At 33.6% G+C, this 27,877-nt stretch overlaps 1 protein-coding gene across 2 annotated transcripts; it reads left to right on the forward strand.

Moving 5' to 3' along the window:
* Positions 1-13,006: 13,006 nt before the first annotated feature.
* On the forward strand, positions 13,007-19,359 carry LOC145567752 (BTB/POZ domain-containing protein POB1-like). Of its 2 annotated transcripts, none has more exons than XM_081627122.1 (6): positions 13,007-13,531; positions 16,610-16,744; positions 16,920-17,041; positions 17,134-17,197; positions 17,746-18,025; positions 18,247-19,359. In XM_081627122.1, exons 1-6 carry the CDS (start codon positions 13,255-13,257, stop codon positions 19,058-19,060), a joined length of 1,692 nt encoding a protein of 563 aa, XP_081483248.1. In that variant the 5' UTR covers positions 13,007-13,254; the 3' UTR covers positions 19,061-19,359. The 2 variants fall into 2 exon arrangements, with proteins under 2 accessions (XP_081483248.1, XP_081483249.1); XM_081627123.1 differs by having other exon boundaries at positions 16,616-16,744.
* Positions 19,360-27,877: the final 8,518 nt, after the last annotated feature.

The raw sequence follows: 27,877 nt of genomic DNA on the forward strand, positions 1-27,877 counted from the left end.
TTTTTTCAAAAAGGGATGGCCTAGGGTTAAGAGAGAAATCTGGACAAATGGGGTTGTCCCATGAAACGACCTCCTGCCTCTTGCTGCCATTTTATTTATCTTGAGTTCTACACAGCTGTTATCTTCACTTACTTTCTCTTGTTTTATCATTTTTTATCCATTTATATTAATTTAACATTTGTATTTTTTTTCCTTTATAGAGGAAAACCGCAGTAATATTCTGTTTTTATACTCTCACTAGATCCCTTTCATCTTCGGAAATTTGATGATTATCTTTCTACATTTAATTCAATTTTTTAATGATTTCTTTTTCTGGCACCATTGTTGGTTTAGTAGATTCAATAGTACTACAGTAACAGAGTTTTTATGGTCCTTTATAATTCAGCTTTTGCTACTTTTGGATCACTTTCCTGCTACTAAAAATAGATTAGATCACCCTAAACTCATAAGTAGAGGTAAATTATAGTACTAATTAAGTGTTGTTTGGGACTTTGGGTAGTATATATGAGCTGTTTAATCTTAATATTTGCTAGTGTACAAGTACAAGCGGTGAGAATCAAATCTTAGGATCCATAAAATCGAGCGAAAAACTCTAACCACCCTAACTATCCCTACTCTCTTCTTCTCAAGTTGTTGCACATGCACTATAATTGGGATATACTTGTACAATCATAGATGTACCTCCGTTAACCGAGATGATTGAAAATATGATTTGATAAGATATACCTTATTATGAGGAAATTCCATTACTCTTGAAATCGCTATCGTCTAAACTACTTGTATTAAAGATAGAACATTGCGAGATAGTGATAAATTGATAAAAGCTTTGGGGGTGTTTGGTTTAAGTAATATAAGTATAAGTGTATGAAGTATGAGTTTAGAATAAGTATAAGGTTTTTTTAAAAAAATGGATATAAGGTTAACACATATCTCGTGTTTGTTTGTAAGAATATCAAATTTTAAGTCCATATCTCAAATCTAGAGGTATGGACAGGGTTAATTAGCAACGTAAGGGGAAGGTGGGTATGACTCAAATCAAACTAACCCTCTAATCCTCTATAGGTATCAAAAAAAAGAAAAAATTTACTTCCAAACAACAATCAAATATAAGGTAAGTATTAAAAATTAAGTTACAACCTCATACCACCTTAGTTCATTCTTGAATCTAAACCCATAAAATAAATTATTGTGTAGTGAACCAAATAGCCCTTACTATCTATATTGTAGGGGTGAGCAAAAATTCCGGGTACCCGGAATCGGAACCGGAACCGGTTAGGAACCGGCGGGTCCGGAACCGAGATTGGACCCGGTGGTTCCAATTCCGGGTAATAAATTAAGGACCCGGTTATAATCAATTCCAATTCCAATTCTCAACATTTTGGACCCGGAACCGGTTGGGTACCCGGTTACCCAATATATCCTAGACTAAATAAATTTTAAATAATAAACATATGTTAAATGTATCTAATTTGTACAATAAAAAAAGTATTTTTAATACCTAACATGAATACAAATAGCTTAATGCATATATAAATATAAGTATTAAACACTAATAATGATACTAACTAAAATAAGAATTATAATTTGTATTATATTTTAACAATTAAATACATAAGTGGGTACCCGGAACCGAAACCGGTACCCGGTGGTTCCAATTCCAATTCCTAAATTTTAGGACCCGGTTAAACCAATTCCAATTCCAATTCCGAATTTTAGGACCCGGTTCCAACCAATTCCAAGTCCGGGTCCTAAAATTTTGACCGGGTACCCGGTTCGCTCACCCCTACTATATTGCATACAAGGATTTCTCTTCGGAAAACCTTTTATGGATAATTTAGACCCAATAGATATATAAACAATGTATGTGGGAATAAGGGGATGGAGTATTCTTCAATGGTGTGCTATGTTATATTCAACTGATTTTAAGAGTCTGTTCTGATTTATTAAAATAACTTAACTGAACTGATTGGAGTAGTAAACTGAAATGAATAGTTTATAAGAGAAGGAAATTAGGAACTAAACTGAATTGAATTGATTGAAGCTGAACTGAACTGAACTGAATTGGCCCTAATTGTGCAATGTGTAGCATTATTTTTATTTAATTATAATTTTTCTTAACTTATCTTGACATTATTAATTATTCAAGCCTAAAACTAATAAGCGTAACATCAAACAATCAACTTTGAACTATGCAAGCATCTGCAATTACAGTCATGATAACTACTGCAATTCCTTAACTGAGCACGTACAATGTGGTCTAGTAAGGAATTAATTAAATAAATACTTACATATCTGTGCAAACTTTGTACTTAAAAGCATATATATAGTCATGATTCTGCTTCTTGTTCTTTCACTGTTTCCAAATCGCTTATTTGCTTTCTTTTCTATTTTATATTATGATTATATTAATAATTAATATGATAATATTTAATTAAGTTCAAGGGAAATAACATTGGATCACAATGCAAGAAATTAAAGAGAGAATATCAAGCTTTGTGATGAGTCATATTCCACCTGTCCAACCAAAAACTTTGCAAATAACCAATAACTTTAAGATTGAGCTAACATATGTTTAGATGATCAGCCTTAATTAATAGCTTGTGATCACAATATTCTATAGTGCATGCCTTTTTATACTAAGGAGAAGTGAAAAATAATATTAAGTAAAAAATAATTTCAGTTCAATAAAAATAAGTTTAGTTCAGTACAATTAATTTCAATTCAGTAAAAATAAGTTCAGTTTAGTAAAATTCAGTTATCTTAAAGAAGAATTATAATAGAAATTCAGTAAAAATAATTTCAGTTCAGCAAAAATAATTTTAGTTCAGTAAAATTAATTTAAGTTTAGTAAAAATAATTTAAGTACAGCAAATATAATTTTGTTTCAGTAAAAATAATTTCAGTTTAGCAAAATAAGGTGAAGTGAGCGGGGCCTTACTGAAACCAATTGATTTGAACTGATTGGATCTGAAATAAACTGAGTTGAAATGAATTATTTATGATCTGAGAGAAGGAAATTAAGAACTGAACTAAATTGATTGGAGTTGAACTAAATTGAAATTAAGCTGAATAAAACAACCCTCTTAGGTAAAATACGCAATTCAGCTAGGTTATAGATTAGAAATTAAATTAAATTTTCAAGAAACAAATATTTATCAAATATTACAATCCATACTTTATCCAATAAAACTTTTCTTAGAGGTATGATAAATTATTTAAACACTAAAACAAATTAATTACAATATAATTTAAATGGCATTCTAATAGTTAATAAACAAAACAATTATTATTATTACACTACTAAAATTCGGCTAAATTGCGACCGTTTTTCTACGACCGTCTGAAAAACGGTCGCAAATTATGAAATTTGCGACCGTTTTTCTATGCGGTCGCAATATTACGACTGCTTTGACAACGGTCGCAAATTTGCGACCGTATTGCGACCGTTTTTTGCTTTTTAGACGGTCGCTAGCATGTTTGAACAATTAAAAATAATTCTAAATTAAATTAAATCGTTTGCGACCGTCAAAGACGGTCGTAATTGTCATAATCTGCGACCTCAAAGAGACGGTCGTAAAAGTCATAATCTGCGACCGTCAAACACGGTCGTAAATGTCATAATCTGCAACCGTCTAAGAGACGGTCGTAAATATCATAATCTGCGACCGTCAAAGAGACGGTCGTAAATGTCATAATCTGCGACCGCCTCTAAAACGGTCGCAATTGTTTTTTTTTTTAATTAAAAAAAAGCAGGGTATGAAAGGGATTCCAACGTGTTCCCAAACCCTAATCTTCTTTAAACGGCCCCGCTCATCTCTCCTCTTTCCTCTACATCCCCTTCTCTTTCCATTCTCTTTCCTCTTTCCCCTCTATCTCCCCTTTCTTCCTATCCTTTCTCACACGCTTCTCCATCTCTTATTCTTTCCTTTTCCTTTTTTTCTCCTTGTTCTCTTTCCGTTATTGCAACAGCATTTCCTCCATTTTCGTTCTCTTTTTCTTCTTCATTCAATTTCTTTTTCTTTGATTTTTTGTCAACAAACTGTTTTGGGTGTTCGGATTTTGTTGAACAAACGAAGAATTATTGTGTTTATGGTCAAATTCGCACATAAAAATTTCAGATCTGGAGTTTTTATGCTCGAATTTGACCATATAAACTCAAAGAGGAAGAAATATTGGGAAAGGTATGTGGTTTATTGCATTTTTTATTGAATTTCCTTGCTCGAAATTTTTTGGGTTAATTTATGTGGGTTTGATTTTCTTGTTTTTTTTTTTTTTAGTTTCCTTGTTTAAATTCTTTTTCTGGTATAATTTGTTTTGCTTGATGTTTGTGGGTTTGAATTTCTGGATTTTTTTTTCTTGATTTTCTGGGTTTTTTTCACTTGGTTTTTTTTGGATTTTCATTCTGTGGGTTTGAATTTCCTTGTTCGATTTTTTTTGCTTGTTCGAATTTTTAATTTTGTTAATTTTAGTGGGTAATTTGATTTTTGGTTTGCTATTGTTAGATTTCTAGTTCGTTTAGTTCATTATTGTAGTTTTTATTGATTTTGTTTGATTGCTGCTGGGATTTTTTTTTTCAGTTTTATTTTTCTATTGGGTGACATATATGGGGGTGGCTAGGTGAGATTTACGGGGTGGGCTTGTGTTTTCGAGGTGGTTGGGTGGTGTATCGGGGGTGGCTGGTGGTGTTTTAGGGTGGGCATTGGTGGTGGGGCTAGCTGTGAAGTCAGGGAGGTAGGTGCTTTTTTTTTGTTTTTTTAAACTTTTAGCGACGGCTTTAGACGGTCGCAATTATTAATATTTGCGACCGTTCCCCTAACGGTCGTTGAAAATATTATAAACGGTCGCAAAAAATCTGCGACCGTCAAACGGTCGCAATTTTGTTTTTTTGCGACCACTAAAATAACGACCATCACGTTGCGACCGTTGACGGTCGCAATTCGTCTTAGCGACCGTTTTTGCTACTTTTTACGACCGTCAGAGACGGTCGCAATTTGGCCTATTTTTAGTAGTGTTATTATTATTATTATTATTATTATTATTATTATTATTATTATGCACGAAATATATTGTGATAACGTGAGTGTCATTTATCTTTCAGGTAATCCGGTGCAACATCAACACACCAAACACATTAAAATGGACATTCATTTTGTTCGTGAGAAAGTAGCAAAGGGCGAAGTACGGGTTCTCCATGTCCCTTCTCGTTATCAGATTGCAGACATCTTCACAAAGGGCCTCCCTTGAAAACTATTTGATGATTTCCGAGACAGTCTTAGCGTTCATGGAACCTACCGCTACGACTACAAAGTGTGTTAGAATTAGGGATGACAATCCAGTCCGGATCCGACCCTACTCCGCCCCAATCCGAGGTAAAAAATCTGCTCCGAGTCCGAGAAAAAAGTAATCCGAGTTCGACTCCGTTAAAATAATCCGACTTCGAGTCGGAGGAGGGTCGGAGTCGGATCCTACAAAAAATCCGAGAAAAAAATCCGACACCGACAAATGTCCAACTCTGATGGTTATCAGACTCCAACTCTGATGGATTATCAGACTCCGACTCCAATAGATAGTGGATTTTTGTGTGGGTCATAGTGGCATTGGGTGTGGATTGTAAAGGCGCAAATAGCCCAATTTGTCAAAGTATATTGAATAACGAAAAAAAACTCGGAGTCGGGTCGGATTGGAATCGGAGTCGGAGGTCGGATAATGAAATCGGAGTCGGAGTCTCGGACTCGGATTTAGCCTCCGACTTCCTGTCGGGTCGGAGTCGGATTTAGCATAATCCGCTCCGAATCCGACCCGTTGCCATCCCTAGTTAGAATATTTGATATTATTATCATACATTTAATTTGTTTTACATATCTCTGTTTTAGTCAAGTACGAAGTATATATTTTGGTGTATATCCTTAGCATGTAAATGGCCTATATTGTAGGCTTACGGTTGAATTGTATTGTGTATATATTCCCATAGTTTTTTTTTTTTTTTGAAACAAATATATTCCCATAGTTTGATAAATAGTATAGCACCCATGGATGCACGACTTACAAATCTTGATACTCATATTTATTTCACAAAATTTTAAATTAAAATGATTTAATGAGTAATAATGAATTTACTTATAAATATTGATAAACAAAGTACAACTTGAAAACAACCTCTTTTTTTTTAATTCTTAAATTATATGGAAAGATTTGAAAAATAATTCAACTTAATGAATTAACAATCAATACCCATATTAAGTCATATTTTTCCCCTCATTTCTACTTGCGCCACTGGCCACCTCATTTTTAAATGGGGGGATTATTCTGTGTGGTTATCACATCGTGTGGCCGGGTTACTCGAGTTACTCAGTCCGGGGTTACTTGAGTTACTTCCGACCGAGTAACCCCTTAAATAACCCCTGACCGAGTAACTCGTAACCCCTGACCGAACCCCTCGAGTAAATCCTTGACTGAGTAACTCGAGTAATCCCTGATCGAGTAACCTCTGACGAGTAACCCATCTCCGAGTAACCCCTAACCGAACCCCTCAATTAATCCATGACCGAGTAACCCCTAACCGAACCGCTCAAGTAACCCTAAAATTAAATCCTAACAGAGTAACTCGAGTAACCCCTGACCGAGTAATCCATCGAGTAAAACCTGACTGAGTAACCCCTTAAGTAACCCATGACTGAGTAATTTATCCCTGACCGAACCCTTCTAGTAGCCCTTGACCAAACCCCTCAAGTAAACTCTGACCGAGTCTCGAGTAACTCATGACCGAGTAACCCCTGACCGAGTAACTTCTTAATTAACCCATGATCGAGTATTTAACTAATCCCTGACCGAACCCCTCAAGTAACTTCTAACCGAACCCCTTAAGTAACCCTTAACCAAGTAGCTCGAGTAACCCCTATCACACGATGTGACCAGCCACATATAAAAATTTGTCTTTTAATTGGCTATCTCTATCCTCTAACTTAATACGAAGTATATTTTTGGAAAAGTTTACCATTATAATAACAATATGATCATTATATATTGTACTTTGTATATCACAAACAATTTCGTATCCTTTTTCTCCTCAATGGCCTCTAAAAACACTTAAAGTTTAACATGAAATTTTTTAAAATAGGATTTTGGTCCCATCACTTACTACCTTAATTTTATTACATGATGAATTCACCTGATCATCACCACACATCTATTGCACCTTCTACAACCAAATATCTACAAAGCCTCTAAAATAAAGCTTAGTACGAAGTATTTTTTATATGCATATTTATGTCTATTATGCAAATTTATATATGATAGATAAATAAAACCATTCTTATGCACACTTAGTACTAATATAATTTATAAAATTTTCTAGCTTCATAAAATGGTCAAGAATGCTTATAATTTGTGGCTATTCATAATCTATTATTAACTATCATTGTAAGAAAAAATCACTTGCATGTCAATCTTTTACCAAACTGTAAGAGATTTTTAATACATAGATTTTATATATAGAGGTGTAAAATATAAGATAAATATATTTTTTCTATAATTTATATGTATCACTCCATATCTTTTATGAGAGACATCTTGATATTGGCTTGAAGTTTGTCACCCTATAATATAAAATCAATACACGTAAGTATATAAAAGTTACAAAGGAATTTGTTGATGCTAAAATAAAATCAATATAAAACTTTACTACATGAATTTACCTTTTCATCAACCAAAATTAACTCAATTGATTTAGTTATGTTTGGATTGTAGTAATCGGGTTTACGCCAGAGTCTCACAATCCTGACCCTAATTTTTCAACTCTCTTTTAGTGGGGTAATATCTTTTATCATAGTGAATGCCATTGTTAATATAGATATTATACACAAATACTACGTATTGTAAATTGTGTGTGTATATATAATGGTTTTTAAACATTAATTATGTTAAACGTCATACATGGTAAATTTTTTAATTATATCTTCAGAAAATATATACTATACTTACAAGATATATATGTATTCTTAGCTTATTAGTAAGAAAAAAATATATTTTCAAATATTTATATATTGAGTAGATATATGCATGCATGGGTACTATACTATGACTCCTTTGGACATATGCATGAACAATATTCTACCCAACACGACAATATTATTTGATGATCTTTTTTGTTAAGAAATTTAAACATAAAACTATATTAGAATATAAAATAGATACTTTAATTTGATGTTATGTCCAAAGTGGGCGGATAGTAAATTTATTGGTTTTAGTAAAGAAGAATATTCTTACATATACTTTGCTAAACTATATTAGAATATAATATGAATAATATTATTTGATGATCAATTATATGTTAAGAAATTTAAACATAAAACTATATAAGAATATAAGATAAATACTTTGATGTTATGTCCAACATGGACGGATAGTAAATTTATTGGTTTTAGTAAAGAAGAATATTCTTTACATATACTTTGCTAAACTATATTAGAATATAATATGAATAATATTATTTGATGATCAATTTTGTTAAGAAATTTAAACATAAAACTTATTTTGATGTTATGTCCAAAGTAGACAGATAGTAATTTATTGTTTTAGTAAAGAAAAATATTATTTACATATACTTTACTAAACTATATAAGAATATAATATGAATAATGTTATTTGATGATCAATCTTACCATAATAAACCCAATTACACATAAACTGTTTATTAGTATGATTTTTATTTATTTAAAAATTAAAAAACTAAGACAGGGACACGTGACAGCCATGAAGCTAGTGTATTCTGTTTTAGTATAGTATATAGATGAGAAATGAAGCAATTACATTCTTTCATATATAAACTGCCATAGAAACCAGATTAAACAAAAATCAAAATAATTGTATTACTTACAATCTGCATTCGCCAATATCAAAAAAGAAGATCTATGACAGCAATAGACAAAGTGGTTTTTGATGCCATTATATTGTTTTTGATTGAATAGAGGATGAATGGTTTTATGAGTACATCATAGGTCAATTAGATTTCAATTTATAAGTACAAAAGTATAGTGTTTGTAATCTTGGAAGGTTAAAATTTTTTATATTCATATCACAGTTGATTTTTTTTTTTTTTTTTTTTGGTGAAGACGAGGGGCAAGCCCCAAAACAAAGAGAAAACTTACAACTAGAAAAAGAAAAGAGCAGAAAGCAAAAACAAAGCAAAAAGAAATAAAAACAAAACAAACAAAGTTAACAAAGTTAACAGTTGATATGAAAGTGTGATCACATGCAATATTTGTAATCTTGGAAGGTTAAGATTTTTTTAGCTAACTTATTAGTTGTCAAATTTTATATTCGTATCACGTATGATATGAGTTGCTAAATTGGTGATCACAATATTTTATAGTGCATGCCTTTTTATTTTAAAGATGGATGGAGATATAAAGATATAATGGTTATTATATACGTAGTATTAGTTATATATACTATGTAACTTAGAAGTTCTATACTACGTACAGTTGTCTTTTTAGAACCTAACACTTGGACTAAATTGACCTAAAATTTGTTTTAATTATTGGACCTTGCATTGCAAAATCATATTCCCCCCTGGCCTTAAATAATCTCTCTATCGCTATAATAACAAGGTATAAAAGGGATTATTCGTTACATTTGTCATATATTGTGAAAAAACATTTAGCTAAATTGTTTGGGGTGGATGGAAGATTGATATATATTTATCCAAAACATATAAGAAGTGTTGCGAGTATTAAGTTGATCGAGAAATGCACTTATAATTAAAGCTATGTTCTTTTCACCTGCTTATGTATTTTTAATATTAATTTTTTAACAATAAATTACACTTATTAATTACCTCTTAATTATTTGAACTCCAACAACCATGATATAAACTTGTGCCTCTGACCAGAACTTTGGTAACCCTAATCTAAACATTAATTGATTCTCTATAGCTTTTATGAATAAATTAAACTTATTAACCGTTATCTCAACTTATTTTTCACAACTTTTTTAATATTTAATTAAAAGAACAAAGCCTAGCTAAGGGAGTAAATTGTATCTTAAATCTATTTAATCCAGATATTAAGAGAGATATTACAGATCTATATTCTCAGAAAACCATGAACCATGAGAAGCAAGAATGCATGAGGTGATATGATCAAGAAACCAAAAGTAAGCAGAGAGCCCAACAAAAATGTACTCCACATTTGCTTACACACCTATGTTTAGAATGTAGCAAAATAGCATTTTTTTTTTCTTGATGGATACATAAAAAGTATTAATATACTATAAGCTTTACCAATAAGCCGCCACTTTGATTAATTAATTAAACTACACCATGTAATACACCAATTAATATTACTAATTATACTATAAAAGCTGTCATTAGAATATCTAGGTTGTACTTTGAAGTTCATTTTTCAAAGCAAAACATGCCATGTTAGGGTGCTCAGCACTAAGCTACCATTCACATAACACTTCTTTCCTGATTAAGAATAAGGTTAAATAGGGTTTATTAGTGGACCACTAAAACAGGTAAATAAAGTTTAGAAGACAAGAGCTTCACACTGCAAGGTGCTCCAATTTGTACTTATTAGGCTTTAATTAATTTGTAATTTGCAACTAATTGTTTCCTTCTATATATCTTCTATTGGAATATGCACCGTATGCACCACGCACATAGTAACACTTTTCAATAAGATTACTAATTGTATATAGCCATAAGCTGCAAATGATGTAAGTGAGATTCAAAACCAAATTTTGGATATTACCCCTAATGGTGTATGCGGAATATAAGCTGCAAATGATATACGCGAGAGTTAAACCCAAATCTTTTATTAGGGCATGAACCATATGCAAATAATAACACTTTCCAATAGATTACTAATTGTATAGAGCCATAAGCTGCAAATGATGTATGCGGCGTGGGATTCATACCCAAAACTTGAGTACTACCCCTAATTCTTTAACTAACAAAGATATGGGGGTGATTGACAATTGACTTTTTGCCTATCTTTTGGCTTTTTAGTTTGGTTGAACAGCCAAAAAATACGATTGGTAGTTGACTTTTTTGTTGGCTTTTAAGCTGACTTTTCCATCAAAAGTCAAAAACTAATAAGAGTAATTTTTTCTATTGGCTTTTGGCTTGTTTGACTACTTTATCACTAATAAACAGGTAACAACCATAAATAGTTTTACCAAACACACTTTTGTAAACAGTTAGCATAAGCAACTAACTTAAAAAGTCAATCCATACAACCAATACTTCCAGCTAGTGCTAAGGGCGTTTAAGGGGTTTAGGTGGTCGGGGAGGGTTTTTCGGGGCTGGGAGAAGTTTTACAGGGGAGGGGAGAGCTTTACTGGTGGTTTGTCGCGACAAAGAGGCGCGGTTGGGATAGGGGGAGGGGCATTGTGGGGAGGTGGTAGGGTAGGTGGCCAAGGTGGGTGGTGGGGGATCTTCAAGGTGTTCGAAAAAAAAAGAGAAAGAGAACTGAAGAGGGAGTTGTGTAGTGGTTTCATGGTGGTTCTCATTTCCTTTGGTATTTAAAACAAACAACATTGCAAATCAAAGGGAGTTACATCTATTTATCTCCTTTCCCTTTGTTTTAGTCATTCCCTTTCCCTATGATGAACCAAATGGCCCCTAAACTTAGCAAAAAGTAATAATATTTGAGTGGTTACTTTCATTATTTCAAAAAAAAAAAAAAAAAAAAAAAAATTAAAAAAAAACAGGGTTAAAATTGATTAGTCCTAGCTCCTACTCAATTGCAAGCTTTGGGTTTTGAGCTTATCCATGTTGGTAAATTTGGGCTATTTGTTGCACATGACCTTAGAATTTGTGTTTGGTTTAGGTATCTTACTGGCATTGGGGTATTATAGTCCAATAGCACCTATTTTGGGCTTTGAGCTTGGGTTCGGTTATACTTTAAGATCTAATTCTAATCCAAACTATGTTGTTATTTGTCGTTTTACTTGTAGTGTTAATTACGTTTGATCGATCCTCAACAATCTTCTACTTCTCAGCTACTCCTTCTATTCCATAATAAAATATTTCTCCATTTTCTATTCCATTCTTAAAAAATGCAATAAATCAAATTTTTATTTAATGGAACACCAGATAAATTAGTGACATGAAGATGTAGGGAAGTGCTAGATTACTCCCTCCCGTTTTTTAAAAGTGTCTCACCTTGACTTTTTGTACTATCAAGCGAATTCGACCAATGTTAATGATTTATACATATGTATTAATTAAAAAAAGAAAACATAGGCATATAGTCATATGTGAGTAGTTGTTGGAATTGTCTAAATGTATATTTTCGAATAATAAACATTAATATGACTAGGGCATTTAATGTGCGCGCCTTAACCATGTCGGACTTTTCTTTTTGATCTTATTTCACAAATTTAGTTGTTGGCATCAGTAACGATAGAAAATATGTAAGAAAATATTTTTAGAGTCGGGGTATAAATAACCACACACTATTATTAAGAGTTCAAAAAAGATGCAATTAACATTAATAAAGACAACTAAGTAAACAAATATTTTTAAAAAATATACAAATACATGTCTGTACGCTATTCATAGGAGCTTTCTTAAACTTTTTAAAATGTATGGATTTACAAGTATTGATAAGTTTACAGAATACAATATTGATTAAAATTATGTGTTAGCATACGTGTTCAATTAAATTAGGGGTACTAAACAAACAAAGAGAGTGAGTATATAGAGGTGACTAGGTGAGCATCAATAATTGTTCCGCTGGCCCGATCTAAAAAAAGTGCAATGTTGAACAACACATAAATACTTCGTATGTAATTTTAGTTCAAAACTCAAATCCGAACCGTTAAAAGCCATAAAACCCATTTTGACATGACAATATTTACGTAGTATATGTTTTTTTGGCAACTAATAATATCTACGGAGGATACTTATTGTGCGAATTTAAACACAAAATTTTATACAACGGGCTGGCCCTACCCGATTTTTTTTATCGCCTCTAAGCTAAACTAAAGTTTCCAAAATCCAAAAATTGGACACAACTCATTTTTCTGTTCTAAATCCCCCAAATCAATTCAACACTCCACCTGCGCAAAAGTTTTCCATATTCAGTCGTAAGTGAAAACCTAATACTTCGTACTTAAGATGCTGTCACTCTAAATAACTTACGAGTCACACAATAACTGTGAACACTTACTCAGATACGAGTACTAAGTTTTTAATTAGGGTTTGTTTCCCAGAATCAAAATTTGGGGGTTAGGGTTTCTGGGAAAGTGATGAAACAGTCGAATATGGAATTAGCCAATTCCAGAATTGCAATCATCAAATCGGGTGCCAGTACTAGTAGCGCAGCTAATGATGATCTTCAATCTTCAAGCTCGGAATCTGATTTTGGGTTTGCTTTCAATGATAGCAATTTTTCCGACCGGATTTTGAAGGTTGAGATTGTTCCTGATTTGCCTGATGTCAAATCCGACGATGATGGTTGCACCACCATTGCTGATTGGGCTAAGAATCGGAAGCGTAGGAGAGATGATATCAAAAAAGAACCTGGTTTGTTTTTTTTTTTTTTTTATTTCTATAATTTTCTTGATTTTTTTTCAATTTATTTTGATTTATTTCATTAATTTATGCTTTTGAGTTGTATTTTTTGATTGTTAGTTTTTAATACGATTGTAATTGTGGCTTTTAGTGTTGATTGATGCATAAATAATTAGGGTTTTTGTTTACTATTATTGGCGAATTAATTTGATTGCAAAGGTAATTATTAGTAGGAACTTTTTGAATAGAAATCAAGTTTTGATAGGAACTTTTTGAATAGAAATCAAGTTTTGATTTTCTGATTACCATTGGTTTAAGATCATATTTCGTAATTTCGCCCATATAGTATTCTCCCTCCAATTCGAAATAAAGTATCAAACTAGTATGAAAGTATGTGTTAGCTTTGGAAACCAATGCCTTGACTAATGCTTCATGATATACTTGGTCTGTGTGAATTGCCTTAAGAAGAGAACTTGATTATTAAATTGGGGATTACTAACTAGCTAGTGGTAATTTTAGCTACTTTTAAACGCGTGATTTGGGTTTTCTGCTGTAGTAGTATCAAATGGTGCTTTGAGTTGCATGTAAATGTAGTTTTATACTTTTATCTAATGAGTTTTATTTATTTTTTATTGTGGTTTTCACTAGGATGACCAAGATTTTGGTATATCTTTAGTTTCTGCTTGAATCTTCCCCAATTCTCATTATTGTGGAAAATTTATCTAGCTCGAGCACTTAACCTCTAACTATATGGATTTTTTGTGCTGTTACTTTGCTGAAGACACCTGTGTGTTTAGAATTTATCTGAAAACTCATAAACTATATGCAAAATTATTGGATCTTTAGTTTAATGTTATTGGGATATTTAGCTCGAAACCAAACTAATCTATGTTAGCTTGAAATCCAAGGGTCTTGGTATAACAACACTATAAGGGGGCGATTGTTTGAAAAGGGGAAAGGGAGAAAAGGGAAAATGATAGCTACTCCCTATTGTCTTTTTTTTTTTTTTTTTTTTCATTAATTAATTAATTATTATTATTATTATTATTATTAGTTTTTTAATTTTCTTAAAAGCAAAGGGAGAGAAGGTCAACCACCACCACCACCACCACCACCACTCTCTTCTCCATAACCACCACCATTTTCACTCCACAACTTGTTTTTGGTTGGTTTTAGAGTAAGTGGCGTAATTTTTAAATAGCTAGAGTAGTTTTTGTTGTTATTGGGGCGGTTTCCGGCAAGTTCAATCAATCAATCAATCATAGTCTTAATGTTTTTTTTTTCTTCTTTTTGGCGGTTTGGGTGAACTTGGGAGGATTGGGTCATGGTGGAAGGGTGGTTTCGTGGTGGGTTGGGTATGGTTTCAATGTGAGAGGATGATTATGGTGGGTGGGTTATATTTTTAGTGATGGTTGGGTGGTGGTTCGTGGTGGATTGGGAGTTTTTGAAGGTTGTGGGTTTTTTTTTTTTTTTTTTATGGTTGGTGAGTTGGGGTAGTTTGCGAGTGGTTGGCTGAATTTTTCGATGGTTGGGCGGATCCAGCAGACGGCGGTGGCTAAGGAAGTTCTGGCAGTGATAAGGGCGGTTCTGGTGTTGTTTAAGGAACTTTTGGTGGCGGTCAAAGGAAGTTCTGGTTATGGGTGGAGTTTTTTGGGTGGTCAATTGGTAGTTAAGTTGGTTAGGCTGGTTCCTTTGAGAGGGGGGGGGGGGTTGGTGTGGGGGAATCATGGTAGAAGAAAGTCGGGGAAAAAGGGATAAAGGTGATCATTAAATTTGTCCAACAAACAATAATAAAGGAAGTTATGGTAGTTGATTGCCTTTCCCTTTCTTAAATAAACCTAAGCAAACGCCCCTGGAAGTGATCTCATGTCCTGCATGTGTCATTATTTTGACCACTAGATGGAAGAAATGATGCCCATATGATTAATAGTGCTAGTTTTTACTCCTGTCACTTCAACAGGTTTCTTGATTAGAGAATTTTTTTTTATCTTGCTTGAATGGTTGAATCAAAATGTTGGAGCACATTGCTCTTCTCTTACTTAGGTGTATTTTAGTAGATTAGAATGTGTTGTCTCAACTATGTATGAGATGTCGCTAATGCGGGCATAACTATTAGAGTAGTGACATGAAAGACAGAATAGCAACATCCCTGGGCAAATTCCTTATTTCCTACTCAGAGCTTCTTTATTTAATGGCCAAATTCTAAATAGCTTGATATAGCAAATTAGCAACTGGGTTTATGAAGCAGCTCTTAAGGTTCCCTGCCTACTTATGCTTAGCATCTGGAATTAGTCATCAATTAATCATCTTTATAGATCATGGTTGGAGTGTGTACATGTCATATGTGAGTGAATATCTTTTGAAGCAACAGCCACACCAAGTGATACCCAATATGGAGTGGAATAAAGTCCAGGACTTGGGCCATATCAGGTTTTTGCCTTTTATTCAACCAAGTGGGGATTCACCCCCCCCCCCCCCCCCCCCCACAAAAAAAAAAAAAAAAAAAAAAAAAAACAAAAAAACCTTGAGTTATCTTGCCCTTTAACATCAAAAAATTGATTTCTATTTTGACACAAATATAAGATAAAGAAGAAACAACTGTGTGTTTATCTTCATAGTTTGAATGATTTCATACCTAATTAGAAGCTAGAAAAGAAGTTGGTGCTAGATCGGGGAAGGATTATCCCACAAACGGATACTTTGATTTTAAAGTGAATTCTAATTATTCTGTAATTATTTACTATTTGTAATTCATGAGTTTCCACATTAGTGAAATTTAGGAAAACTCATCTGTAAGGATTTTGTGGAAGGAGGCTTTATCTTTGTTTCTCTGATATTATATATAGGTTTTATTTTATTTTAATTTTTTAATTAATTAATTTATTTTTTTTATATTCATTGATGCTTTTTAAGTATTTGTTCATTTTACTCTTGGGTTTTTGGTATATAAACTAGGCTATTTCACCTTTTGTTTTTGTTGGGGGTCATTTCCCCTCTATTGCACAAAAAAAAAAAAAAAAAAAAAAAAGAACCTTTTGTTTTGGTTGCCATGATTATTTGCTGACAGCACTGATTAAACATTACGTGCAGGTGCAGGTGCAGATATTATTCTGCAGCCTGATGATCAGATTTTGAACTGCAATATGCCAGACCCTGATGGTGTTGCCTATGAAAGTTTAGAAGGGGAAGCAGTGGCTATGCTAGAAGAGTCACCGATTATTGATGGTGTGATACTGATTTATCTATTCCACTTTCTGGAAATTATTTGAATTACAATGTTACATCGTTCTGTGTTTCCATGCTCATATATATATATATATATTTTTTTTTTTAATTTTTTTTATATCTTTTCATTTGCTTAATTCTCTGCATGATTTTGATCTGTGTTAAAATCTTGTAGGTGATGAGACTCTGCAAAATAGTGATTCTCCCTTGAACATGGATTGTTCAGTAGTTCTTCAAGTGAAGACTATTCACATAAGCTCTCCAATTTTAGCTGCCAAGAGTCCTTTTTTTTATAAGGTGATAATCTCAGCTTGTCTGACACTCGGTCTTTATTTGTTTCATCTTAAAATTAGTATCATGTTTCTGATTGTTTGACACTTCTTCTGTAGTTATTTTCAAATGGGATGAGGGAATCTGAGCAGCGACACGTGACTTTACGTATTCATGCCTCTGGTAAGTACAGATGGAATCATCTGTTTGGAATCTTTTTCTTAATCCATTACTAGATACTCCGTATAAGTGGATGAAGATGGATGCCTTGCACGGTAGTAAATGATTCCATTCTCCTTTTGAATTCTGTCACAAGGGCCATTTTGCTTGAATTTAGTTTTTCTTGTCATTATCCTCATCAAAATGATCTGTATTGCTGATTCATTTTTCTTGTTCATAAACTGATGGTGTGTTAGATAGGGTAATTTGGATGGAAAGTATGGGAAGAGGGTGAGGGAATCATCTTCCGTTCTTCCCTTGTTTAAGTATGTCTTGGGAAAGGGAAGGGATACGTTAGCCTCACCTTTTAATTAACCAAATCCTTCCAGTGTTGGATCGAAAACACAAGCATTCCCTTTACCCACCCACCCTCACCTCCATTATTTAATTTTTTCCCCCCTTTTCTCCCCTCTCTATTCACAACAGATGTCCAAGCATAGTGTTTAAAATTTCTTTTTGACTGAGCTTGGAATTATTAACTTATGAAACTCCCTTTTTTTTTTGTGGAGCAGAGGAAGCTGCGCTTATGGATCTCCTAAATTTTATGTACAGCAATACTTTACAAACCAACACTCCACCTGGTATACTAGATGTTCTGATGGCCGCTGACAAATTTGAAGTTGCTTCATGCATGAGATACTGCAGCCGGATGTTGCGCAATTTTCCTATGACGTCTGATGTAGCTTTGTTATATTTGGACCTTCCCTCAAGTGTCTTGATGGCTGATGCAGTCAAACCATTGACCGATGCCGCCAAGGAGTTTCTTGCATTACGGTTCAAGGACATGACTAAGTATGCTTACCTGAAAATCTGAATTTCTCATCCTTTTCCCAAATAAAAGATGAAGAGAAAATAGATATTTTGCTGTTCCTACATTAATTGCCACAAAGTTATTAATTCCAATTCAATCGGCCACTAGCTCTTGCAATTAGTCCATGCTTTTTTGCTTTTGTAATTGTTGTAGGTTATTAGCTTTTGCGTGAGTAATAATTGACCGGCCATTTGTTTACCAGATTTCAGTCAGAGGTAATGGACCTCCCTCTTGCTGGAATTGAGGCAGTGCTGTGCAGTGATGATCTCCAGGTTGCTTCTGAAGACGCCGTTTATGATTTTGCAGTGAAGTGGGCTAGAACCCATTACTCGAAGTTGGAGGAGCGACGAAAGGTACTTGGCACTCGACTCTGCCGATTGATCCGTTTTCCGCACATGACATGCAGGAAGCTAAGGAAAGTCATGACATGCAATGACCTAGATCCAGAGCTCTCCTCCAAGCTGGTGTCGGAAGCACTTTTTTTCAAGGCCGAGCCACCTTATCGTCAGCGAGCCCTGCTCTCAGATGAGGCTAACACTTCTGGTCACCGTTATATTGAGCGGGCTTACAAATATCGGCCAGTGAAGGTGATAGAGTTTGAACTACCACGACCGCAGTGTATAGTGTACTTGGATTTGAGGAAAGAGGAATGTCAGAACCTCTTTCCATCAGGTCGGGTGTATTCCCAGGCTTTCCATCTCGGTGGACAGGGGTTTTTCCTTTCTGCCCACTGTAATATGGATCAGCAGAGCTCCTTTCATTGCTTTGGTCTGTTCTTGGGCATGCAGGAGAAGGGTTCTGTATCGTTTGCTGTGGATTATGAATTTTCTGCTAGACAAAAGCCAGCTGATGAGTTTGTTTCCAAATATCGAGGGAATTACACTTTCACAGGAGGGAAGGCAGTTGGGTACAGAAACTTGTTTGGTACACCATGGACCTCGTTTATGGCGGAGGATAGCCAGTTCTTTATCAATGGCGTATTGCATCTCAAGGCAGAGCTGACAATTAGGCAATAGTCACTGGATGCTAGTTAGATGCCCAACAAGGGAAGATGAATTTGCTTTATTTATTACCTGTATATAGTCGCATATTATATATGGAGAAGTTATATTAGGATGGCTTAGTTTGCTTTGCTAGAAACTGAAATAGAAGGAAAAACTGTCACTAACAGCTATAACTGGTGGTGCAGTTGGTATTCTATTTCTATGGCACTGTAACAACTTACTGTCAGTAAATCATGTTATGAAGTTATTATCCTCTTTGATAATGCTCGTCCTAGCGAAATAAATGTCGTTTCATGCTCCTATTTGATTTATCTTGTCCATATGTTGAAAAATGATGAATGGTGCTCCTTTGTGTATTTTGATATTGTCAATGTTGTCGTCCTCTGTTACTCTGTAGCAACCTAGCTCAGCATCAAAGGATGACACTTAGATGGATATTTAATAGGTTTGGGAAAAGGTGATGGTGATTAGAGGTGGATTCATGTTACGGATCTTGATCTAATTCCACTTGGACCAGCATTAAAGTTTTTATACAGTAGTTTGTTGCACCGATTCAACTTGAGTTTTATGGCATTAATCTTTTTGGTATTGTTCCCAATATTTTAGATTGCCAATCATTTTCATGAAGTGAATCCATTTTATACCCCAAACATGACCATTAAAACCTGGTTTCATTTTTTGGTTGAATCATCACTTCATCAGTGGATTGTTGCTTATAAGCCAAATCCCTTGGATAGAGATAATTACCTCTAAAAGGCGGACCAATATCTTACGGACTCAAAGGAGCTGGTAACCGCATTCATTGAAGAGAAAGGAGCTAGAAGGAAGGTCAGTAGATGTAGAGAACAGGAAACCCACCTACTTGCTACAGCAACAAGAAAGGGTCTGTAACTGTTGTATGTTTTCTTGATTATCAAAAAAAAAAAAAAAAAAAAAAAAAAAATGGTATTTGAATTGCTCATTTAGCTTGACCAATTTTCTAATTACCTTGACCATCCCATTTATTTAAAATAAACACAAACAACCTATGATAAGTTAAGGAGTAAGAGTTGAGCTAAACTGAGCTTAATTGAACTGTTTATAAGAGAAGGAAATTAGAAAGTGAATTGAAATTAAATTAAGATGAAATGATACTCAATTACTGAATTGAGCTGAATTGAAACCGAACTAAAATAAAATGAATTGAACTGAAATTAAGAGAACAGGCCTAAGTCTTTCCCTTTCCCTTTCCCCTCTACCAACCTAACGCCAACAGTATTTCTCTTGTGAGTATAAAAGATTCCAAATTTCCAATTTCAGCAAAAAAAAGTGTTGTAGCAAAAATGGAAATGGAGGAAAACACTAGGCTATCCCACAAGAATTTGATGTTGTTCAAATTCTTTGAAAAAAAATTAGGAAGAAACCCTAAATTTGTTATGGTCCGAAACTCTTTCTTACTCTTCTCCATTGAAGTCCTACTTTAACTCCTCCATTGGAGCTGCTTCCGAGCTCTCTCTTCTCCATTCAATCAGCTTCTCAGGTAATTAATTATCTTCTGATTTTCATTATCGTTAATTATTGCTTATAATTACTCAAGAACTATACTCCTATCATTAGTTGTCTTCGATTTACTGTAATTTTTTTGAGTAGCATTCATGCATTGTTCAAGTTTCAGCTTACAAAATGTATACAATTATCGATTATTGAACCTATTGCTTATAATATTTGATTTCTAAGGAGGGATTATTGAACTATTGCTTATAAATTTAGAAAAAATGGAAAAGAATAATCCCACTTTTACTTGGTCTTCCGTTAATAATCCCACCTTCGTTTATTCCCGAAATAATCCCACCTTTGATGTCAATCTTCTATTAACAAGCCTTTTGACTGGTTACCTATTTAACTGGTTATTTTTTTTTTCTTTTTTCTTAAATATCTTTCCTCTTCACAATCACTACCACCAAAACTACCGTCCCTCCTTCAATTAATGTTAGCCTTAATCACCATCACCCCACCTACAACTCACCTCCTTTCAAAACATCCATCGTCGCTGCCTAACATCCAAAAGACAAAATAGTTTCTCCAAGCTTCCACCGTTAAGACGATTAAATAAGAAACTAGTCACAAACAAACAAGCAAAAAGAACAAAAAGTAAAAATGAAGTAAAATAAAAAGGATATCATAGTATGAATTATACAATCTTGGCAGAGTAGAATGGTTTAAATAGTGGGAAATTAATGGAAGAAATAGCGGCATTTGCAGTAAAGAACGGCAATGCGGCATTTGCACCCCGCATTTCCCAGCAACAACATCCATTGTTGTCACCATCGTCACCCGAAAACCTCACCCCACAACCTCCCCGCTACCAATGCTACCCCACAAGCCAAATCGTCATCACCGTCGTCGCCCAATAACAACAATTAACAACGATTAAATTGACACAAATCAGCAGTTAAATTGACAATAAACCCCTTGATTATTAATAAAAAAAAAAAAAAAAAACATGCTACCTTAGAAGTTGCTTTAATGGGGGCGAGATAGCTCAGAAGGTGCTTTAATGGAGAACTCAAAGTACAATTCAGTAATGGAGAAAAAGGAAGGAAAAGGGGTAATGATATTGTTTCGGTGAAAAAGAGGAAAGGGAAAGGGAAGGGGGTGGGGTGGGACTGGTTTGACCGGCGGGAAAGTAGGGCTGGTCAAACCGGCGGGAAAGTGGGGGTGGGATCGGCGGGTGGTTGCCATGTGGGGAGGCTATAGCTCCGGTGGGCAGAGGAAGAGGAAAAGGAGAACAGAAGGGAAAGCTGGGAGTATTTTTTTTTCCTTTAAATCTATATCTATATCTATACTTAGTATTTAAAAAAACAAACCAAAAAAAAACATGTGTTATCATGCTATTACACTTCCTTATCTTCTTCTTCAACTCATTGTGCCACATGTCGTTTTACATTTTTTATTTTTGATTATACAATTTTTCTTAACTCTTTCATTAAACACTTTATCTTCATCTTCCCTCTTTAATTCAACCTTTTTAATTTCTCTCTTTGATTTTAGTCCCTCCATCTTCTTTCTATTAAGTCTCATTTCAATTAAAGTCCCACAATTTTTATTTCTTTAATTATGTTTTCATTTACATTTTACACTCATAATTATTTATTGGTATTTTCTCACTCATCTCTCAGTGCAATTTTCTATGAACAAGCCGTGCATTGCACGGGCCAGAAAACTAGTTATTATTCAAATAATCAAGTAGAAAGTGACACGTGTTAAGTTACCTCCTCTAACCGGTTGTCAACCCAACAAAACAGGTCATGGCCTGTTAGAAGAAGATTGGTGTGAAAAGTGGGATTATTTCTGGAATAATTAAAGGTGGGATTATTTTCGGAAGACCGTGCAAAGGTGGGATTATTCTTTTCCATTTTTCCTATAATTTATAATTTTTAAGAGGGATTATTAAACTATTGCTTATAATTTTCGATTTCTAAGAGGGATTATTGAACTATTGCTTATAACTTTTGATTTCTAAGAGGGATTATTGAACTACTGCTTATAATTTTTGATAATCTGAGCACAAGCTATGAGTTTTAAATCGAACAATTGTACACATCTCCCCGTTTTAGGGTAATATTCATGCTAAATCTGCAACTGAAATTACTATTACTTTTTGCTAGTATTAGCATTGCTTCATTGCATACTTCTGCACGGATTTCCTTCGTAAATCCCCAATCTCGTTTAGCATACATCATTAATGCTCCAACCAATATATACGAAGTATTTTTTGTACACAGGAATTATGCTTAGTTGAGTTAGTTCTTTTGAGAAAAAAGGGGAATATATAAGGTGGATGTTGGGTGTTGATATTGAACAGTATAGTTCACTGAACATTATATCAAAAATGTCAGTTATATTCATTGAAGAATAAATTTGATTGTGTTGGTTTCAAGTCAGGCATCAACATTTCCACGGCCATCTGTTAGACCTTAAGGAAAGCTAGAAGAAAAAAACAAACAAACATGAGTTTAGAAATAAAAAGTGGTAGTTTAGGTACAGATTTGGACTTGAATGTTTGCCAAGTGTGCCAATGTTCTGAATCTGACCAAATTGTTGAAGAGGTCGAGTATCACCGATTGTTTGTGGAAGGAGGGGTGTTTTCTATAGCGTCTTGCTTACTGAGCATAATTTTTTCATTGCTCATCGCTTGTGAAGTTGGAAAGGTACGTTTAGTTTAATGGTTTTAATTTAATACAAGATATGTGGACAAATGATAGTTGTATCAAAAATCAGTTCATGCTTTACACTAGAACATTGTTCTTATTTGCAGACGGCAGCAATATATGGTCTTCATATTTTTCTTGTTGTTTCTGCTATAGCTGCTACTGTCTTCTTACGCTATGTAAGTAGTTATCTTCGCTTTTCTTTCAGATGTTTGATATGCAGTGAATATAGTAAGTTTGTATTTTAATTTTCTTTAAGCTATATGTATTGATGCAAGATTCGTTTTTCCTTTTTTTTTTTTTTTTTTTTTTTTTTTTTTTTTTTTTTTCAGATTGTACTCCCCAAGATCAAACATAGACCAGCCCAATACTGTGCAGTCATTATTTATTTCTGGATTCTTCTTTTCAGCGTATTGGCATCATATGCTCATACAGCTCGTAAATTTGCGCATATATATCATTAGTTATATAAGAAGCCGTCTTCACTTGTAATGTAATAAAAAAAACTCTTGGTGATGAAATGAAATGCTCTCTCTCTACTTTCTATTTTTTACTCTCTTTGACATGGTGGAAAATGGAAACAAGACCAATAATCAACATCAGATATATTAGCCTTCAAAATTGGGCCTGATAAGGGATGACATTGTCATCCGTGCTAATAGAGCATGGAAAAAGAAAGGCACACAGAAGAAGCAAGGGTGGAAACTGGCGATAATAATCCTTTTTTTTTTGCCCTCCTTCCTCCGTGGATGCTCTCTCTCTCTCTCTATTCCTTAAGGTAGTCCTTATTTCCTGTCTACTTCTCCATATGATAACCTAATATCTTTAATTTATATTTAATCATCGACAGAGCTCTCTGGTGATCGCGATAACAGACTTGAAGACAGAGCACCGGTGTCCACCATTTTATGCTATGTTTTCATTACCAGTTTGCTTTCATTGAGCATTCGATCTTCACCTATGTCTAATTGATACTTTTCAGTAATGATTATGCGATTAGCATTGAAATTTTGATGAAAATTGTGTTGGTAAATTGTTTTTTGGGTTGGGTTTCAATAAAATATATAAGCTGAGGTTTGATTATTTTGCTTATGATTTTCTTGAGTTGACCTTTATTATGTGATTATCTACCACATCAATGGTGTTCCTCAGTTTTTTTTTTCTCTGCTAGGGTTTTTGATTTCTTGTTTTTGGTTTGAGGTTAATTTTGATTGTACTAGTATGATGTTATAATAATGTTGAGGTTGTTTGACAAGTTTGGGGAATTCAATTACTAAATCAAACAAGAATAAGTATTAAGGATGTTATGGGCAATGTTAGTTTGGGTGATATAATCAGAATTCTGGATGATCTTTGGTGCCTGCTTCTAATTTTGCAGATGACCCTGATTTATTTATTAGATCTTTTATGTCAAATGTTGATACATGGATTTTTACTGAATCAGTGAATGTAGAACTTACAAGTTATTGACTTGTTCAAGGGGAGATATATGGGGCTTACATTGACTAAGCTGTTTAGCTGCCTTTTGTGAAGTAGGAAATTAGAATTCTTGGGTCTCGATGCAGCTGTTAAAACCACCATTTTTTACAAGCTCAAGCTCGATGAGATTATTACCTGCTTTGGTCATCCTACTTTCACACATTTACGTGTTGGCTGGACTCAAATTTTGATACTTAATGTGCTGCATTTTCCTCTTTCTTCGACTTTCCGTGTGTGCAGTTTTAAAAAGTTGACATGCGCCAAATTGAATTTAGAGAACTTGTGCGTGCTCCAAAGGTGCAGGAGTGCAGAAGTAGAACAACCAAATCTATGAACCTACCATGAGGTTGTTTAGTCTTGTACTCTCATTTGTTCAGGCATAGTTGTCCCTGCCCTCTCACGTTTGGCATTAATTTTCATGTCTTTGCAACAGCAAAGATTTTTCAATGTTGGTTGTGGCGTTAAATACTGTTTGATTTCCTTATGCAGATTGATGTGTTGATGAAGACAGCATTGTATTTCAGGAGAATGTCACTGGTAAAATTACGAATACTTTCGTAAACCGTATTTCAGGAGAATGTTAGACAATCTAAGTCCGAGGCTTTGGTCAACGAGGCTCCAATGATTACGTTCTGTGATACACTCCAATGGCTGGCTGCTAAAATTACCAAGGATGACTTGAGAGTGCTAGGACAATGGCGTGGGCAATTTGGTTCGTTAGAAACAAATTTGTTCATCAGGCTACCCAAATAAATGGTGTTTGCACGGCTGCGGGTGTTATAAAGAAGCTGGAGGATTAAATTGGCTAATGCCAGTGGCTATGCAAACAAGGTGTATAGCACTTTTGATATCATCTTGGGTAAAACCTCCTGAGGGTCTTACTCTTACGAAAGTTAATGTCGATGCGTGCATTACTGTGTCATATGTGAACCTCAGTGCAGTTGCTCATGATAGCCAAGGTCAATTATCAATGGCTTGTATTGTTTGATTATTATTCATCAATAGGTTGAGTATTTATACAAAATCTAAGCTCATAACATAGGAAACAATCTTCTTAAAAGATATACTAGCATAACTATAAATCCTAAAGATATATTCTCTAAATAATATCTTGACATAAATAAACCCAAATATATTATTCTCTTAATGATATCTACGGAAAATATATTTGTAGACACCCAAATGTGTCTCCCCAAAAATCAAACCCAGTGATGAGTACCTTTCACGTCGCTTGATTATCGAATAAGGTGAAAGTGTGAAAAGTCTTGTGATGTGGTTGTTTTAATTAAAATCTTTCTTTCTGTTTTCGAAAATCTTCTCTATTTATGAAAATAGCTAGTCCATTTTAGCTTGGTCCATGACTAGGGTCCAATAATAGTGTAGTTGGGCCGAGTTCTGTAATACCCCGTATTTTTATATATTTTTTATAAAGTATTTAAGTATTAATAAAATGTATTGTTAAGGGCTCAAGTATTTTAATTAATATTTTAAAGGGTTAAAGTATTTTAAGTATAAGGTTTTATAAAAGTAAAATATATTTTGGACCAAACGTTTATTAATTATTGGGCAATGTAAATTATTCCTACATACTCTTATTGAAATAACTCATTCCAAAACCCATAACTTAAGCCCTATCCCATAACTTAAGCCCACATTTTTATAAGTCCAAATTTAACCCTACTCCCTACTCTATAAATACACCATGAATCCCCAAAAATTTCCCACACAAAAAGGTTAGTCTTATTTTCTTTGTCCTTTATTTTATTAATTTGTGGTTTTGATTTTATTGTTTGAAATTAATTTAATTAGTATCAAATTGTATTTTGATGATTAAACTTTATAATTTCAGATTTTATAAATGTCATAATTTTCAGATTTTGTAAATTTTATAACCTAGGGTTTTTAATTATTGAAAATCATGATTTTATGGTTTTTATGAAGAATTGATTTAGGGCTTTTATAGTAATGATGTTTTTGAAATTTTGGTGATTATAACTAATGATTAGATTAACTTAATTCCAGATTATTTTGAACACGTAAATTCGTGTTTTAATTTTTAGATTTCCGTTCGTTAATATTAATCCCGTTTTAATCCCGATTAGGTTCTGAACTCATCTGATTTTGATAAAAAGTAGTGTTTTTCATGTGGAAACAACGTTTTAAGAAAGACTCACTACCTTTGGTAGTGAGCACCACCCTCTCGTGGCCAAATTCAGCCTCTAAATATGATTTTCGAGCAGTTTTTGATTTTTAACGAAGTTTTTTTTATGCTTAAAATTTTATCCTTGAGTTTGATTAATAAAATTAATTATGTTTAAAGTTAATTAAGTATAAATATGTTTTTATTGAAGTTTTAAGAGGTTTTTCATCATATTATAATATTAATTGTTGGTTGTTTTTTTTTTTAGGAAGTGATTATTTCCTAGGAGATTTTTAATTGAGTATAAAAGTGATGTATTGATAAAGTTTTAAAGGGTTTTTAATTAATCTAAAGTGCTGAAAATAGTTTCTAAGTACTACTTTTGATGTTTTATAAAGAGGGTTTAATCACCCATTAAAAAGGGAGATTATTAGGGGTTTTTAAATAATTTTCAGATTTTTATTAAACTTTAAACTTGCTGTAATTTCATGTATAAGAGTATATTTTAAGGTTTTTATGAAGAAAATTTAAAGAACTATATGTAAGCCTTCAATTTTAACTAAAGGGAAGGTTTTAAAGTGTTGTTTAATTGGATTTTGAAGGTTTTTACGTAAGTTAGTATTGCTGTAAATTTATTTGCTTGGGTATTACTTTAATTCTCGTTGTTTGGTTTAGGAGAGGAGTTTATAGAAGGTGATTTCTAGTGAGTAAAGTGGCATACCAATTCGTTTACTCAAGGTACGTACGAGTTACGAAACCTTGCCTTTAGATGCATGTTTAGGGATGTATCAAGAACTTAGTATCATGTATAGAGAAGACTGAGAATAATTGTTTGGTTATACATTGTGATTTCCGTATGATGTGCACTATTTTACTTTGCAAATATTATTTATGCATTAACTTTTCAAGATGCGCTTAGAGGCAAAGGTATGTGAATATGTGGAATGATTTATTTATTACTCATTCATGATTATTGAAATAGAATGAGTAAAGGAAGAATTCAAGTCTTATGAGACGAGG

The sequence above is a fragment of the Chenopodium album genome, chromosome 11 (genome assembly GCF_948465745.1).
Source record: "Chenopodium album chromosome 11, dcCheAlbu1.1, whole genome shotgun sequence".
In the NCBI taxonomy this organism is placed as follows: Eukaryota; Viridiplantae; Streptophyta; class Magnoliopsida; order Caryophyllales; family Amaranthaceae; genus Chenopodium; species Chenopodium album.